This window comes from Seriola aureovittata, chromosome 15, assembly GCF_021018895.1.
Source record: "Seriola aureovittata isolate HTS-2021-v1 ecotype China chromosome 15, ASM2101889v1, whole genome shotgun sequence".
Taxonomy (NCBI): domain Eukaryota; kingdom Metazoa; phylum Chordata; class Actinopteri; order Carangiformes; family Carangidae; genus Seriola; species Seriola aureovittata.
Window position 1 is genome coordinate 7246014 of NC_079378.1, and position 12868 is coordinate 7258881.

At 41.5% G+C, this 12868-nt stretch overlaps 1 protein-coding gene across 19 annotated transcripts in view; it reads right to left on the reverse strand.

Annotated features, from left to right (window-relative positions):
- Window positions 1-12868, reverse strand: part of nbeaa (neurobeachin a) — a 94071-nt gene that overhangs the window by 4491 nt on the left and 76712 nt on the right. For 8 of the 19 annotated variants that reach the window (XM_056396774.1, XM_056396773.1, XM_056396772.1 and 5 more), the window contains 17 exons: window positions 12258-12319; window positions 10551-10615; window positions 9925-10033; window positions 9098-9264; window positions 7975-8099; window positions 7467-7616; window positions 6840-6976; window positions 6597-6714; window positions 5218-5322; window positions 4975-5097; window positions 3822-3934; window positions 3438-3578; window positions 3195-3314; window positions 2520-2672; window positions 2235-2399; window positions 1824-1913; window positions 906-1098 (listed from right to left, as the gene is read on the reverse strand). In XM_056396774.1, the coding sequence (XP_056252749.1) occupies window positions 906-1098; window positions 1824-1913; window positions 2235-2399; window positions 2520-2672; window positions 3195-3314; window positions 3438-3578; window positions 3822-3934; window positions 4975-5097; window positions 5218-5322; window positions 6597-6714; window positions 6840-6976; window positions 7467-7616; window positions 7975-8099; window positions 9098-9264; window positions 9925-10033; window positions 10551-10615; window positions 12258-12319 (2136 nt within the window). The remainder of the gene's footprint in view (window positions 1-905; window positions 1099-1823; window positions 1914-2234; window positions 2400-2519; window positions 2673-3194; window positions 3315-3437; window positions 3579-3821; window positions 3935-4974; window positions 5098-5217; window positions 5323-6596; window positions 6715-6839; window positions 6977-7466; window positions 7617-7974; window positions 8100-9097; window positions 9265-9924; window positions 10034-10550; window positions 10616-12257; window positions 12320-12868) is intronic. The other 11 variants (XM_056396777.1, XM_056396768.1, XM_056396784.1 and 8 more) reach the window with 3 other exon arrangements.

A 12868-nucleotide genomic window follows, 5' to 3' on the forward strand; every position in this document is an offset into this window, starting at 1 on the left:
ATTTTGCCGTGATGTCAAGGACATTCATTGGCATAATGCATTCCTTATTGTGTGCACACACAAATTCACAAAAACAATACCAGTCACGCTGTCACAGCTTCTAAAAATAAGCAATCAATAACAAAACTCACTTGAACCGCCTCATGACCCTTCATAATCACTTTACCATAGTTAATTACACCTAGCCTGCTGTGCTAATGAGGCAATTAATGAGGTTAATGATGGCTTTAATCAAAAAGTATTTCTATGTCAACATACAGGGTGTGAGCTAACAGCTCTAATATGATACAATCCAGTACAACAAAACCAAAAACAATGGGCTCAGTAACTACCACTGACATGAACTAACATCTCACTGAGTGTATACGCCTTGCAGGTTTCCATAAATTAGTTTTAACTATATGCTATTATAATTTCCCAAATCCCAAAGTCATGTCTTTAAATTGCATTTGTCCAACTTGTCATCTAAAAAAACAAAAGTTATTCTTTTTTTTTTTTTAAAGCTGGAACCAGCAGCTGTTGTTTTTTTGACTTATTGATTAATAGACCAATTATTTCAGCATTATTCAGCACATGAACTCTGTATGTTACTGTATTGTCAGAGGGATTGTTGTAGTGATGTTTCAGAAATGTAGTCACATCACGTCCTGAATAGGTGAAACCACTGGTGTAAAGTTTGAATGTGTAGCCAAAATAACGAAACTGTATATTTGTTAAGATAATGTAAAGTCATGCTTCATTCTTCATAGTTCCATGCTTGAAACTATGAATGAATGAATTTGGTTATCATTACTCAATGGCAATAGATGAAATGTCGTTTCATTTGTATTGCCATAGAAACCAGCTGACAATAACAGTATCAAACTGCATTCTACAGACCAGTTCCCCTCCACACCAGCACTCACCGACTGTGTTGTGCCAGCGGTTGACGGCAAACAGCCGGCTACACGTGACGGTGACGGCTGCCGGTATGCTGAGGTGGGGAAGCGTGTTGGCTGCGACGTGTGTGACAGGGGAGTTGGAGGGGAACTTGAGCACCATGATGACGTCCTGCTGCATCTGATCCTTAAACATCAGAGGGCTCTGGGGAAGGAAACACTGGTGAGACAGACAGAGAAAGAGAGAGGGACAGAAAGGGGGAGGAAGAGAGAAGGGCAGAGCGAGGAGGGAAGGTCAGGAGGAGGAGGAGGGGAGGGGAGGGGGAGGGGGGAATGGAGACGTAGGAAGAGGAAGAGACAGAACAGATGGGACAGAGGGAGGGAAGGGAAAAGGTATATTAGTGGGAGCACAGGGTCAGAGCAGGTACACACACTGAGGGTGGCTCTGGGCTCAGGAGAGGAGATGGAGGCACTGGTTGGTCTGGGTTCAGGACTGACAGGTTTGGGTTGGGACATGGATGGCTCTAATGTGGAGACACTGAGGCCTCGTGCTGCTGAGGGTAGCAGGGAGGACAGAGAGGCTGATACCAGGGCAGGACTGGCTTTGAAAAAACATCATTACATACACGTGTATGTAATATCATTTCACAAATCCATTCACTTTTGTAACGGAAGCCGTTCATATCAGTGTATTGTGTCTAATGTTAACAGCTGTATAGAGCTAAAATGTGTTACAAAAATATGAAAGTTCAGTATTTGCACATACAAACCTTTAAACCTGTAATAAAAAAATAAATTTTAAAAAACACTTCCTTTTCTTAACCTTATCTCAACAACAACCTTGAAAAGAAATGAGCAAGTATATCTCTGCAGCTGAGGTTGGCGATGTGTGCACAGCATTTAAAGAGAGAAAAATTTGCTCGGGTGAGACCAAGGTTTTCTCACCAGGTGCATGGCGGAGGAGCGAGGTGGGTGCGGCTCTATCAGCAGCTGGGAGGGGATCTGACCGCAGAGCTGAATCTGCATCTCAATGACCTGCAGGCGGAGAGACAGAGATGATGGTAGCATGGGAGAGGAAGAGGAAGGTCACACACTTAAAAAAAAAAAAACATTAAAAAAGATGATGTGCAAAGCCACACGTTCCCCTCAACTTTTTTATTTCTTTTACTTTCCCTAAAATTCTCAGCCACAAAGAATAATTATCTAATAACTAATTATCTCACTTTAAACATTACATCAATGTGACGCGACTGCATGAAGAAATCTCGCAGATGCATCATGAGAATGAGAGGGAGATTACTGCACTGTAATAATCCGTTTCTGACTCAAACAAGAGCGATGTGTTGGGAGACCAACCTCGCGTTGCGCAGCATCTAAATTGTCGAGGGTGACCGCTCCCTCGTAGGACAGGAAGTTGAACACGTTGAGGGCTCGGACCGCCTCTGGCCCTCGCTGCTTGTAGCCAAATATTAGATCAATCCACTGGTGAAGCTGGCACGACACAAACTCGCTCTCCAACGCCTGGTCATGTGCAGAGAGAGAGAGAAAGAGGTCAAGAATATGTTCAATGTCTCTCCAGTGGATTTAAAGGCAGAGGCGAAAGATTTTTCTTTTAGCTTTTTATTTTCGGGTGCCTCTCACCATCCGGTTAATGCGGACAAAGTCTTCAGGTTTCTTGGCCCAGGCAGGAAGCTCTATGTCACACACAGGGACTCCATCTTCACGCACCCCGAGCTCATACTCATTACTGTTGACAAACATCTCCGGCAAATAGTAGAACTCTGGGATCAGCTCCTGAAGGATACAACGGATTCACAACAAAATTATTTCTTCCCGAAATCTGCTATTAAATGTAATGTTAAAGATATCAACTATACTTAGCAGTCTTTCAAAGCTGACACGCACAAGCTGTTTTCACCAATATTTAAATTATACCCTCCAGGACTTATAAAAAATACTACAAGTAAATACGTACTGAAGAGAACAGAAAGCAAATATTTTATACCAACTGTAGGACCATAGGAAAAATAATGTATATCGTGGCCTTGTGTGCAATTCTGACACACAGACAATGTGTGCATCTACAAGTACAGTTACTGACACTCCTCATACATTTAAAGACCTTTAAATTAAAACTAGAATAGTTTAACAGCACTTCAAACACAAAAACATTTAACATATTTAGCTTAAAATCACGCTACTCTCTGTGTTTTTGTGTTTTCAGTTATCATCTCAGCACTGCCTCTTTACAGGCTGATTTTCGATAATCTTAACCCGTCACTTCAGTACGTTGTTCCTTCAGCCCGTCAGGAATACCTTGACATCAGCCGTGTCCCTCTGACAGTTCCTCCACGAGCGGCCGATGCCAGAGAAGGATCTCTCTGGATGGTCAAACTTGCTATCGTTGGCGTTGAGGAAAAATGTGGTGAAGGGTTCCTACAGGCACAAGAAGAGACGAATTCATTTGAAAAGAAGCCTTGTGTGTCCGGGGTGTTTTCAAACAGCTGTTGAGGGGTTGATAGGGCTGATGGTTTGTAAGTGTCTTAAGTAGGTACTCACTATTCTGAGCATCCACATCAGTGTTGAATGAGCGGTGGAGTACAGGGTTGTATAGTGGTGAGGAGGCGTGCTGTCGTCGTCCCACGTCTCGTAGCGCTCTGCGTAAAATGCTGCTCGCTTGGGATTCAGTGCACCGATTGGCTGGAGGAAACCGGAGAGAAATAATAAACTTAAGTCAGTGGTTAATGGCTGGACAATAAAATTAACAAGTTGTGTCCTTTTTGATCCGGTGTAAAAAGAGCAAATGTATTTTCCTACTAAACCTCAGTACAATATATGACAGCATATGATATGTATTTCTCATTTTGGTTTTACAATATTCGTAGCACATAAACTATTTTATGGAAAAAGTGCAGTGAGTGTTGTGCGTCTGAGTGCTCTAACCTTGGAGAGGTCTCTGAAGTTGCCAGGCAGAGTGAGATCGAGCTCCTCTGAATCATAGTTGGTCAAGACCCAGGGGAAGATAGGGTACTGGTTCAGGTCATTATAGGTCCTCCCTGCAGGGATAAAGATTCACAGGAGAGCAAAACCTGACTAAGTGGAAATATAGACACGACATCATTCCGTTTTTTTTTTTGTTGTGTCACAAGATGGCCCCATACTGTGACACCATGCTGTGTTAGCCTTGTTATGGCATGTTTACTTTAATCAATCTGAGTCTGACATCAGATGAATACACACTAGAATATGATTATGCAAACTGTAAAGAACATGTGATTGATAGCATCATTGCTACTAATTTCCAGGCTTGAAAAACCTCCGCACCTAATAAGTCAGGCTCATGCTCAAACCTTTAATTAGTGAGGCTAACTTCTGAGCAAAGATTAAGTGCCAATTACGCCAACCAAGGTCGTATGTTAGTGTGATAAAAGATGCAACAGAGAGAGGCATAAAAGCACAAGCTGTTGACAAACTGCAACATGCCAACATGTGCAAAGGCTTTTATACAAATTTTCACTAGGCATCATTAATCTCGATGTGTATTAGACATCATCATCACTCATTCTGCATTTCTATCACATACATATATCTAACGTGTTTTTTTTTTGTTGATATTTTTTAGAACATCTATAAATAAATTGAAATATTCCAGTATACAAAGGGGTTATAAACAAAATAAAATAGCAAATGGCTGCAGTCATTATTTTCAATTCATTACTTATATCACTTTGTCATCATGGCTGTATGTGTTCATATATTTTTGTAAATATATAAATACCAACAAGGCAATTCTGCAGTGTCTGGCAGTGCAGTTATATTCGAACAACACAGCGCAACAGGAACAGTCAGAGCAACAAAATAAGGTTGTATTATTAAAGTCGTTGTCAATGTCAATATCACACAGCAGAGAGTGAGAAAACGAGGACGTATTCTTTCAAATAATTCAAATGTTTGGTCTGAGAAAAAGAGAGACCACATTAGACAGGGATGTGTGTTTGGCTGCTAGCCGCTTCATATATTATTTAAACGCTATGATTCACAAAAACAGACTTGGCAGAATGACAACTCATGAAATATGACTGAAAGTGGACTCTACCTGCAATAGTGTTGAGGAACATGAGGTACTCAAAGTTGGAGATCTCTCTCCTCTGCCAGCGCTGTGTCATGTTGGACGACTTGAAGAGCTGACGAGGGGTGGCCAAGGAAATCCGTCTGGGAGACCAACACACACACAAGCATAGACACACACATTGAAATTCATCTCCTTTTTAATCAAACCAGAAAACTGCCATTCCACCACAGAACACCTGCGGACCACAGCTGACTACACCTTGCACCTACCTGGCCTGCGGGAGGCCGTAACTCGTTCCTACACCCACCCGTGGGAGACTGTAAACCACCCTCTTGACTGTGGCCTGGTCAGGGAAGTTAAACATCACAGATGCTGGAGAGGAAGAGACAACATATAGTCAACGTGTGCCGAACAATAAAATAAATTGGGTTTACACCTTATAGTGGAACATTCTTTTGAGTGGTTGTGTAGAGTGCAGGGAATGGTAGTATTCTCCGTACTGTAGAGGGAAAAAGTGAGTGCCATCATACCGGGAATGATAATGACAATGATAGTGTAGGGAAGTGAGAAGAGAGAAAACACACTTACATAAAGAGGCTATACTCGATTAATATGCACTTCACTCTGCACTTACTAAATCTGAGTGCTATTCTAATGTTTAACCCTAACATTGTTTTCAAGAGGCTATTTGTAAGTTTTCTCTGCCGCCAAACATGGTTTCTTGCTGGGAGCCGGTGGTTGTGATTGTCGCTTGAAAAGAGCTTCAGTCATTGTTGCGTTTACAAGACAAGATCTTATAATAGGCCCTTTGAGCAGAGCTACGTCCTCGGGGCAGATGGGAGGCTACAGTGAGTCGCTATCGGAAAGTGACGAGACGGACCGGGGATAGCTAGTTAACGTGCTAATTTCAGTAGAAGAAAAGACGTGATAGAGATAAGAGTTACCATTGGCGTTGCTTTCCACCCCTGGAGACAGCTCTTGGTGAGTAAAAGAATGAAGTTTGATGATGAACAATGTTTCTTCTAGACTGATAAGTAAACAGCTGCTAATGCTATAGTTAGCTATGTAGCAATAGCAAAACTTACAAATAGCTCCTTTAATTCATTGTTTTGCTTGGTACTTATTGCTAACACGGTGTAATTTTAAACATTTTTAAACACCATTTTGATATTTATTTCTAATTCTTCACAAACCAAAGAAATTCAGTAGCTGGAACCAGCTGCGCTTTACTATTATTGGCATTGTTGCCCCAGCTGTTTCACACTGAAGTCATTAATTCAGTCAACCTTTGGTGTTAGTTCATCATACATATTGGTGTCTAGTCCTTTTTTTTTTATATGTACCAAAACATTTTTTTTGTTTTTTTACAGAAACTCAATAATAAATGATGGCAAAAAGGCAAAAAGCAGATAAACTGCTTGCAGACAGTGCAACCCATAAATTATTTATAGGTTTGAAAAGCTGGTCATAGTGATGGTAAATAATCAATAAATACTGTCAGTGGCTCGGATTGATGCCTTGGGGCTTGAGTTATCAGATGCATGCAGTCAAAATCCCTATAGTTCTTATAACCTCTCTGATAGAGTGTTGAGAAATCAATAGATGTGAGTAGGTTAATGTAAGTAACAAGACATTTGCTGACTTACTTCTGTTGGCCATGAAGACCTCTAGTCCGGTATTCTGCAGCAGGTAGCGTCTGGAAAACACAGCTCGGATCTCGCTGAACATCCATTTGCCGTGCAGACCCTCTGAGTAGGCCAGCACCTGTTGAGAAAGGACATCCGGTGAAACATTATAACATGAAGAAAGACCAATCTCCCAGAGAATATGGTCTAACTCTTTCCCCCCTCTGCACTGAACAACAATACAGAAAGACAGCTTGCCCTCACTTTAGCATCAGTCTTCTTGAATGCAGAATCCTCTTCATCCACCTCAAAGTAGATCTCAGTAGTAGTGATGGACAGAGTGCCTCGAGCCACCACCACTGGAGCGACCAATTGAGCTGGAGTACTCAGAACCACAGGCCCTGGGGGTGACAGTGGTGTTACTACTTCTTTAGGTAGTCAAAGGTAGATAGCTAGGTAGACATAGCACTGACAGGTTCATAATATATAATAGTAATAAGCAATGATCACACACAACAGATAATTAAATGGCACACATACTGTAATAGACTCATTTTGTGTTAGTTAAGATTGATCGTTTATTCGCGTCTTCTACTTTCCTACAGTTGTAAACAACCCAATCATGTGTGTAAGTCAGAGAGGAACCACTGGATTACATGAGGTCTTTGGTCTGATTTGCATCAGCATCGGTTTTTAGTAAATCATGACTTAATCGTCTTTAATCGTCAGGTTGGTTAGAGGAGCTGCAGAACTTTCAAATGTCCAACTTGCCTTTGGAGGTAAAAAGTCGTGGACGGAAACGTACTAAAAACAAGAGTCATAGACAGTTTTCGGTTTAGTCGAACTGTAGCATACTGTCCGTGTGTGTGCGTAACTGTGTGTGCATCTTACCTGCGAGGTTATCAATCTCTTTTTCCTGCAGCAGGCTGACAGCATCATCGTCTCCCTCTAGCATTAACTCCGCCTCTGGATTCTGGGTGACCACTGACTGGCTGCGGAAATTCTTTTTCGACTTAAGCCCCTCCTCTTCCTCTTCCGTACCTGTGTGTTTTTAAGTGTGCGTGTAAAAGTTGTGTGCATGAAGCAACCACTTAATTTTCTATTTTTATATTGCACATGTACAGAACAGCCTATGTTGCATTCTATATTGTTACTGTATATAGTATTTCTAATTTATCTTATTTATTTTAGATTCTGTTTCTATTTTTATTTTCTTATCTTATTACATTTTCCCCCTTACGCTGCTACTCTTTTCTGCTGCTGTGTCAAATTTGAATTGCCTCTACGGGGGAATTGATAAACGTACATCTCATCTTATCTTATCTTTTCTTATCTTATCTTATGCAAAAAGGAGGTATCGACCAAGTACAATACGTTCACATTAATACACATCACAAACCGTAATCCTCCAGAGCTTTGAGGGACACGTCGGCGTGGGTGGATCCGAAGGCGTTTCTCACAAATCTCCGTCTCCTCCTCAGGTCGTCCTCCCAGTAGTCTAGACGCCAGAAGTCATGTAATTGGCTGAAGACATAAAAGGGGAGGAGCAAAGATGAGTCAATGCAGTGTTGGGAAGCAAACGAGGTGTGCATTTTAGGAACGTAAAGATAACTGAAGTCAAAGGTGACATTTACTGTATGCTTGTAACTTGTAAAACTCATTTTCTACAGAGAAAGGCTCTTCTATATTTGGATAAGGGGCATTATTTGACCATATGTGTATTTAAACAACCTTTCCGCATCTGGAAACACCAGTAACTGGTTTTAAGGTGAGAGAAAAGTAGAGCCAAAGGGGTTGTATGAAGAAAACAGATGAATAGTAAGGTTTACCATAGGTGTGATTTAAATTTTGCCTAATGTGAACAAATATTAAAAATATCATCATTTTCAGATGCAATTTCACTTTGATTAGTTTTTTTTTTTTTGTATCTGGGTGCAGGAGGTGCTTATCAACAGCCTGCACGTTGTGGTATACAATTTACTTCATCGACAGTGACATGAGGAAGACAGGCGTCAGATGGTCCATGTCACATGTCCTCAAATTAAATCCCATGTCCTTCGACTGGCTGCCAGCCTGGAGGCAGATCTGCATAACAAGCCATCATTGAGGTAATGTGAGTGTATGCCAGTGTGCTAAATAAGTAGATCAGTCTCACACAGCTACCAGGCAGCTGTCTGCGTGTGCTGTAACTGCTTTACACAGACCGTAATATGTTTTATAAATGTGTTTGCTGAATTGTTCTGTATTTCAGCAATGAGTCTGACACTCTACTGGCTTTATGAATTTATGTACAATCTACTTTTACTATAGTTACATAGCAACAATATACAATGGTGATATGTTACAATGATATGGTCCATGCATGATGGACAGTGCTGACTTAATAATCACTACACATACCAATTATATCATTAAATACAAGAAGCACTCAACCGGCGTAATGTCTCCTATTAAATGACATCCTGTGTAATGGTGATCTAAAAATGTCCCAGAGTTATAATTTGATACGTCGCTCCTCTCACCTCTGTGACATCGTCCCCCACGCTCCATGCTTATTGGTCAGGATGTTGAGGATCTTCTGTTTCAGCTGGTTGGCTGTCACATGATCTCTGTGCTTAGCGGCGCTGATGAGGTGATCGCACATTTTCTCCTCCTCTCTCCGGTCCGCGGCGTACTGGGCGCAGTTAGACTAAGGGGGGGAGAGCGGTCGGTAGAAGAGTTAAAACCGGAGAGCATTACCGTCAAGATTTGTTTGAAGTAATTTAAAAGCAGCGTCATTGTTACATAGTTTGTTCACCAGAAAGCTCAGTATTGATCCTGGTCACATTCTTGAAAAAGCAAGTTTAAGGGATCTTTGTTATTTTTCTTCTGCATTTACTGTATGTAAATAATGAATATTAGCTGATAATCACTATGACGTTAACTCTCAAATATTAATATTGGTATTGGCATGAAAAATCAAGCACTGGTCAAATTAATTTATAGCTTTTAACCAGTTTTTATGTTTTATTTAAAAGGGCCAATTGCTAATTTACTGGCCAAAAGTGATACAATAATTACTACTCTGAAAATAAGAGCAGATATACTCAGTAGGTTAATTGTGTTTTTCGCAAAGCACAAGACGAGCCTGAACAGTGTCCTCCGTCATCACTTATCGCTGCATGACATCATAAAATCCTGAGTGGAAATTAATTTAAATGTACTAACTGCAGGCAGTAATTTACTCAAAGCCCAGCTATGTGTTGGTGACAATCCTGAAAAACAATGCGCGTGAACATACTGGCCACTTCACATGGCTTTTCACCTGTCACGTGTGATTTAAAACAGCAGCGGCGTTCTGTAGGTTTACCTCAAATTCAGCGTGTTTGTGCACATCCTCTGCTCTCTGTCTGTTCAGGATGAACTCTGCTTCGTTGGCAACGCGCACAATATGATCCTTCATGGCGTGGCACAGGAGTCTGGTGATGGAGTGAGAAACACGGGGGAGTGACAAAGATTACAGGCATTAGCAACACCTCCATTTAGAAAAAATTCAACTCTCAACAGGAGGCAATTAAAGCAAGTTCTCCTCAGTATTTCAAGCTTTTCTGAATTATATCAATAAGACATGATTTTCTGCTGAAGCTCGCTGAATGTGTGTCAATAAACAGTATATTTAAAAAGTAGACTTTTGGTGTGTATTTATCTTCTTAAGTTTTGCAGCAATCCTCCAATAAATACTTTGGACTGAAAAAAAAAAAAAACAAGATTACAGGCTCTGAAAATAGAGCAGCACAAATCAGCAGTAAACTTAATTGCACTCTAATGATTTGACTTCCTACTGAACACACGTGGCACTGTGCACTTATCCTGGCAAGGTTCTCATTAGGACTGTATCATACCCATTAGTTGTGAAGCACTGATAACAGTATTGGCGTTAATGTGTGAATCACGGGGAGTTACGCGGGGTGATAATCAGTCAGTGTGATAGATTACCTTCCCTCATTGATGAGCTCAATGAAGGCCAGTCCGGCGTTCTTCTGAATGGAGTTTTGCCACTCCTAAGTGTAGAGGACAGATCAGAGTTAATATGATAGGGAGTAGGGGTGTTCGATGTGTCATCATATGTCATTTTATACTGATGTCGTACATTTTCTGGAAAGTTACTTGTCAGTCAAATGACCAGATTTGAATCTTGTGAATTAAATATTACTAACAAAAAAACATTTAAATCCAACATTGTCTTAAAGTTGTCCTGCTCATCAATTTGCAGCATTGCACATTGTGTATGGTTACCAGAGCCATGTCGGTATATTGCACGGTAAAATTCCTCCGAAAAATTCTCTTGCTTCACTGCATATATTGTCACATCATCCACTCCTGGTTGAAAGTGGTAGGTGGGTTGTTGTGGTTAATCAGGGGATCAACACGTAAAAAGTGTCACTAAATACAGAGATAAAATTAGCTTTATGCATGAAGAAATATAAATTCATCAATTACCATCTCCGGTGCAAAGTTACACTAGCATGAAACTGCTCAAAATAAGGATGAAAAAACATCTTAAGAGCTCTGTGAGTGTCAATGAGAATGCACCCGTGCGTAAGTGTTTTATGTGCTTGTGCATGAGAGTGGAGCCTTCTGAGCTGAGGATAAGAGTGTTGCTGAAAGCCTAAAACTATCAGAGCTCCATTAGCTCCACTCGCTCTTAAGGCTGTGAAGGACACATGGGACCATCTCCTGTTACACCCCCCCCCCATCCACAGGATCAATATCTGGGCTAGGGTTTGCTCTCCTGAGCCTCTAATGTCAGACAAGGCCGGAGCCAGGGGGTAATACTATACATGCTGACGAGCAGCCAGCCAGGAGAGTGGAGGAGAGTGGAAAAGGGAGTGGTGAGAGGAAACAGCCGTGCAGTAGAGAGTGGTAGAAGATGAAAGCAGTAGCCCCTCAAACACTGAGTTGAAATGGACTAGTAAAGCAGAGAGGTGATGGTGCGGCTAAGGATGGAGAAGGGAAAAAAGGGAGAGACGAAGGCAAGGACCGCGGAAGAAGGGTTGAAGAAAAAGAAGAGGAAAGAACTGAAGAGCTCCTCCGAAGACAAGAGCTCTTACAGGCAGCAAAAATCCAGCCAAACAGAGAAGAGTTGGGAGACAAACTTCATGAGATAAGAAAAAGAAAACTGGTCTCCGACACCATCAGGGCGAAGCTCTGTAGTGGTAAGTGCCTCTCTTTTAAGGGTTATTCAGGAAAATAAAGATACTGGCTTTGAATGCTAGTTAGATAAATGACTCCAAAAACATTTGAAATGAGTGAAGCTGTGATGCCTTTGATGCCTTTAATTTAGTTTCTAAAAGTAAAATCCAGGACAGGAAAAGTTTATGTGCGTGTGATTGACGTGGAAAATTCTGTTTGCGGCCCTTGATACTGATGAGGGGGCGCTACAGTGTGATGATGCATATAAGCTGATATTATATTACATCTGCAGTGCGCTCATTGCATAGTCGACCCTGCCTCAGAGGGCAGATCAATAACTCGACAGCTTCCTGTGTGCATTCAACTCAGCCATTTATTATTGTGGGTCTAAAATAATTTTTTTTTTTTTAAAACTTGCAGAACTTTTTCAGGCTTTGACAAAATGGATCATATGTGTGAGGACAGTACAGAGAGAGACGGAGAGGAGAGAGGTGAGGAGGAGTTACCAACCTGAGAGCACAGCAGCATTACGAGCTCCACCACAGACGTGCTAGACTTCATACACACCAGACCTGCAGCACAAAGACACACTGCACAGTCAGGAGCATCTCTTTCTTTCTCTCTGACACACACACGCACGCACGCACGCACTCTCTCACACACACACACACACACACACACACACACACACACACACACACACACACACACACACACACCACTGCAAGACACAAAAATATCATCAAAGACGACACTGTAGTGTCAGTGGTTTTCTGCTGTTGTTTACAGTCATCGTAGTCAAGTTTATAAAAAGCATGCCACGGAGAAGACAGGAACAAACAGTAGAGAAAAAGAGAGGCGGGGGAAGAGGGAGCAGGAAGTGAGGAGAGGGAGAGATCAACATAGAGACAGTGGATCACGAAAACAGGACGCCAGGAAGCAGGTGGGCAGAGGGAGAAGGAATGCATCACATTTAGAACAGTACTATAATAGCAGCAGCATTAATGCTAAAACTGAACATAATCTGATCTAAAGCTGTTGACGTTGCCTGGCTAGCTGATTGAAAATGGTGCAAAATACTGACTTCATACCTGCTTGACGAATGAGTGAAGCAGCCAGCT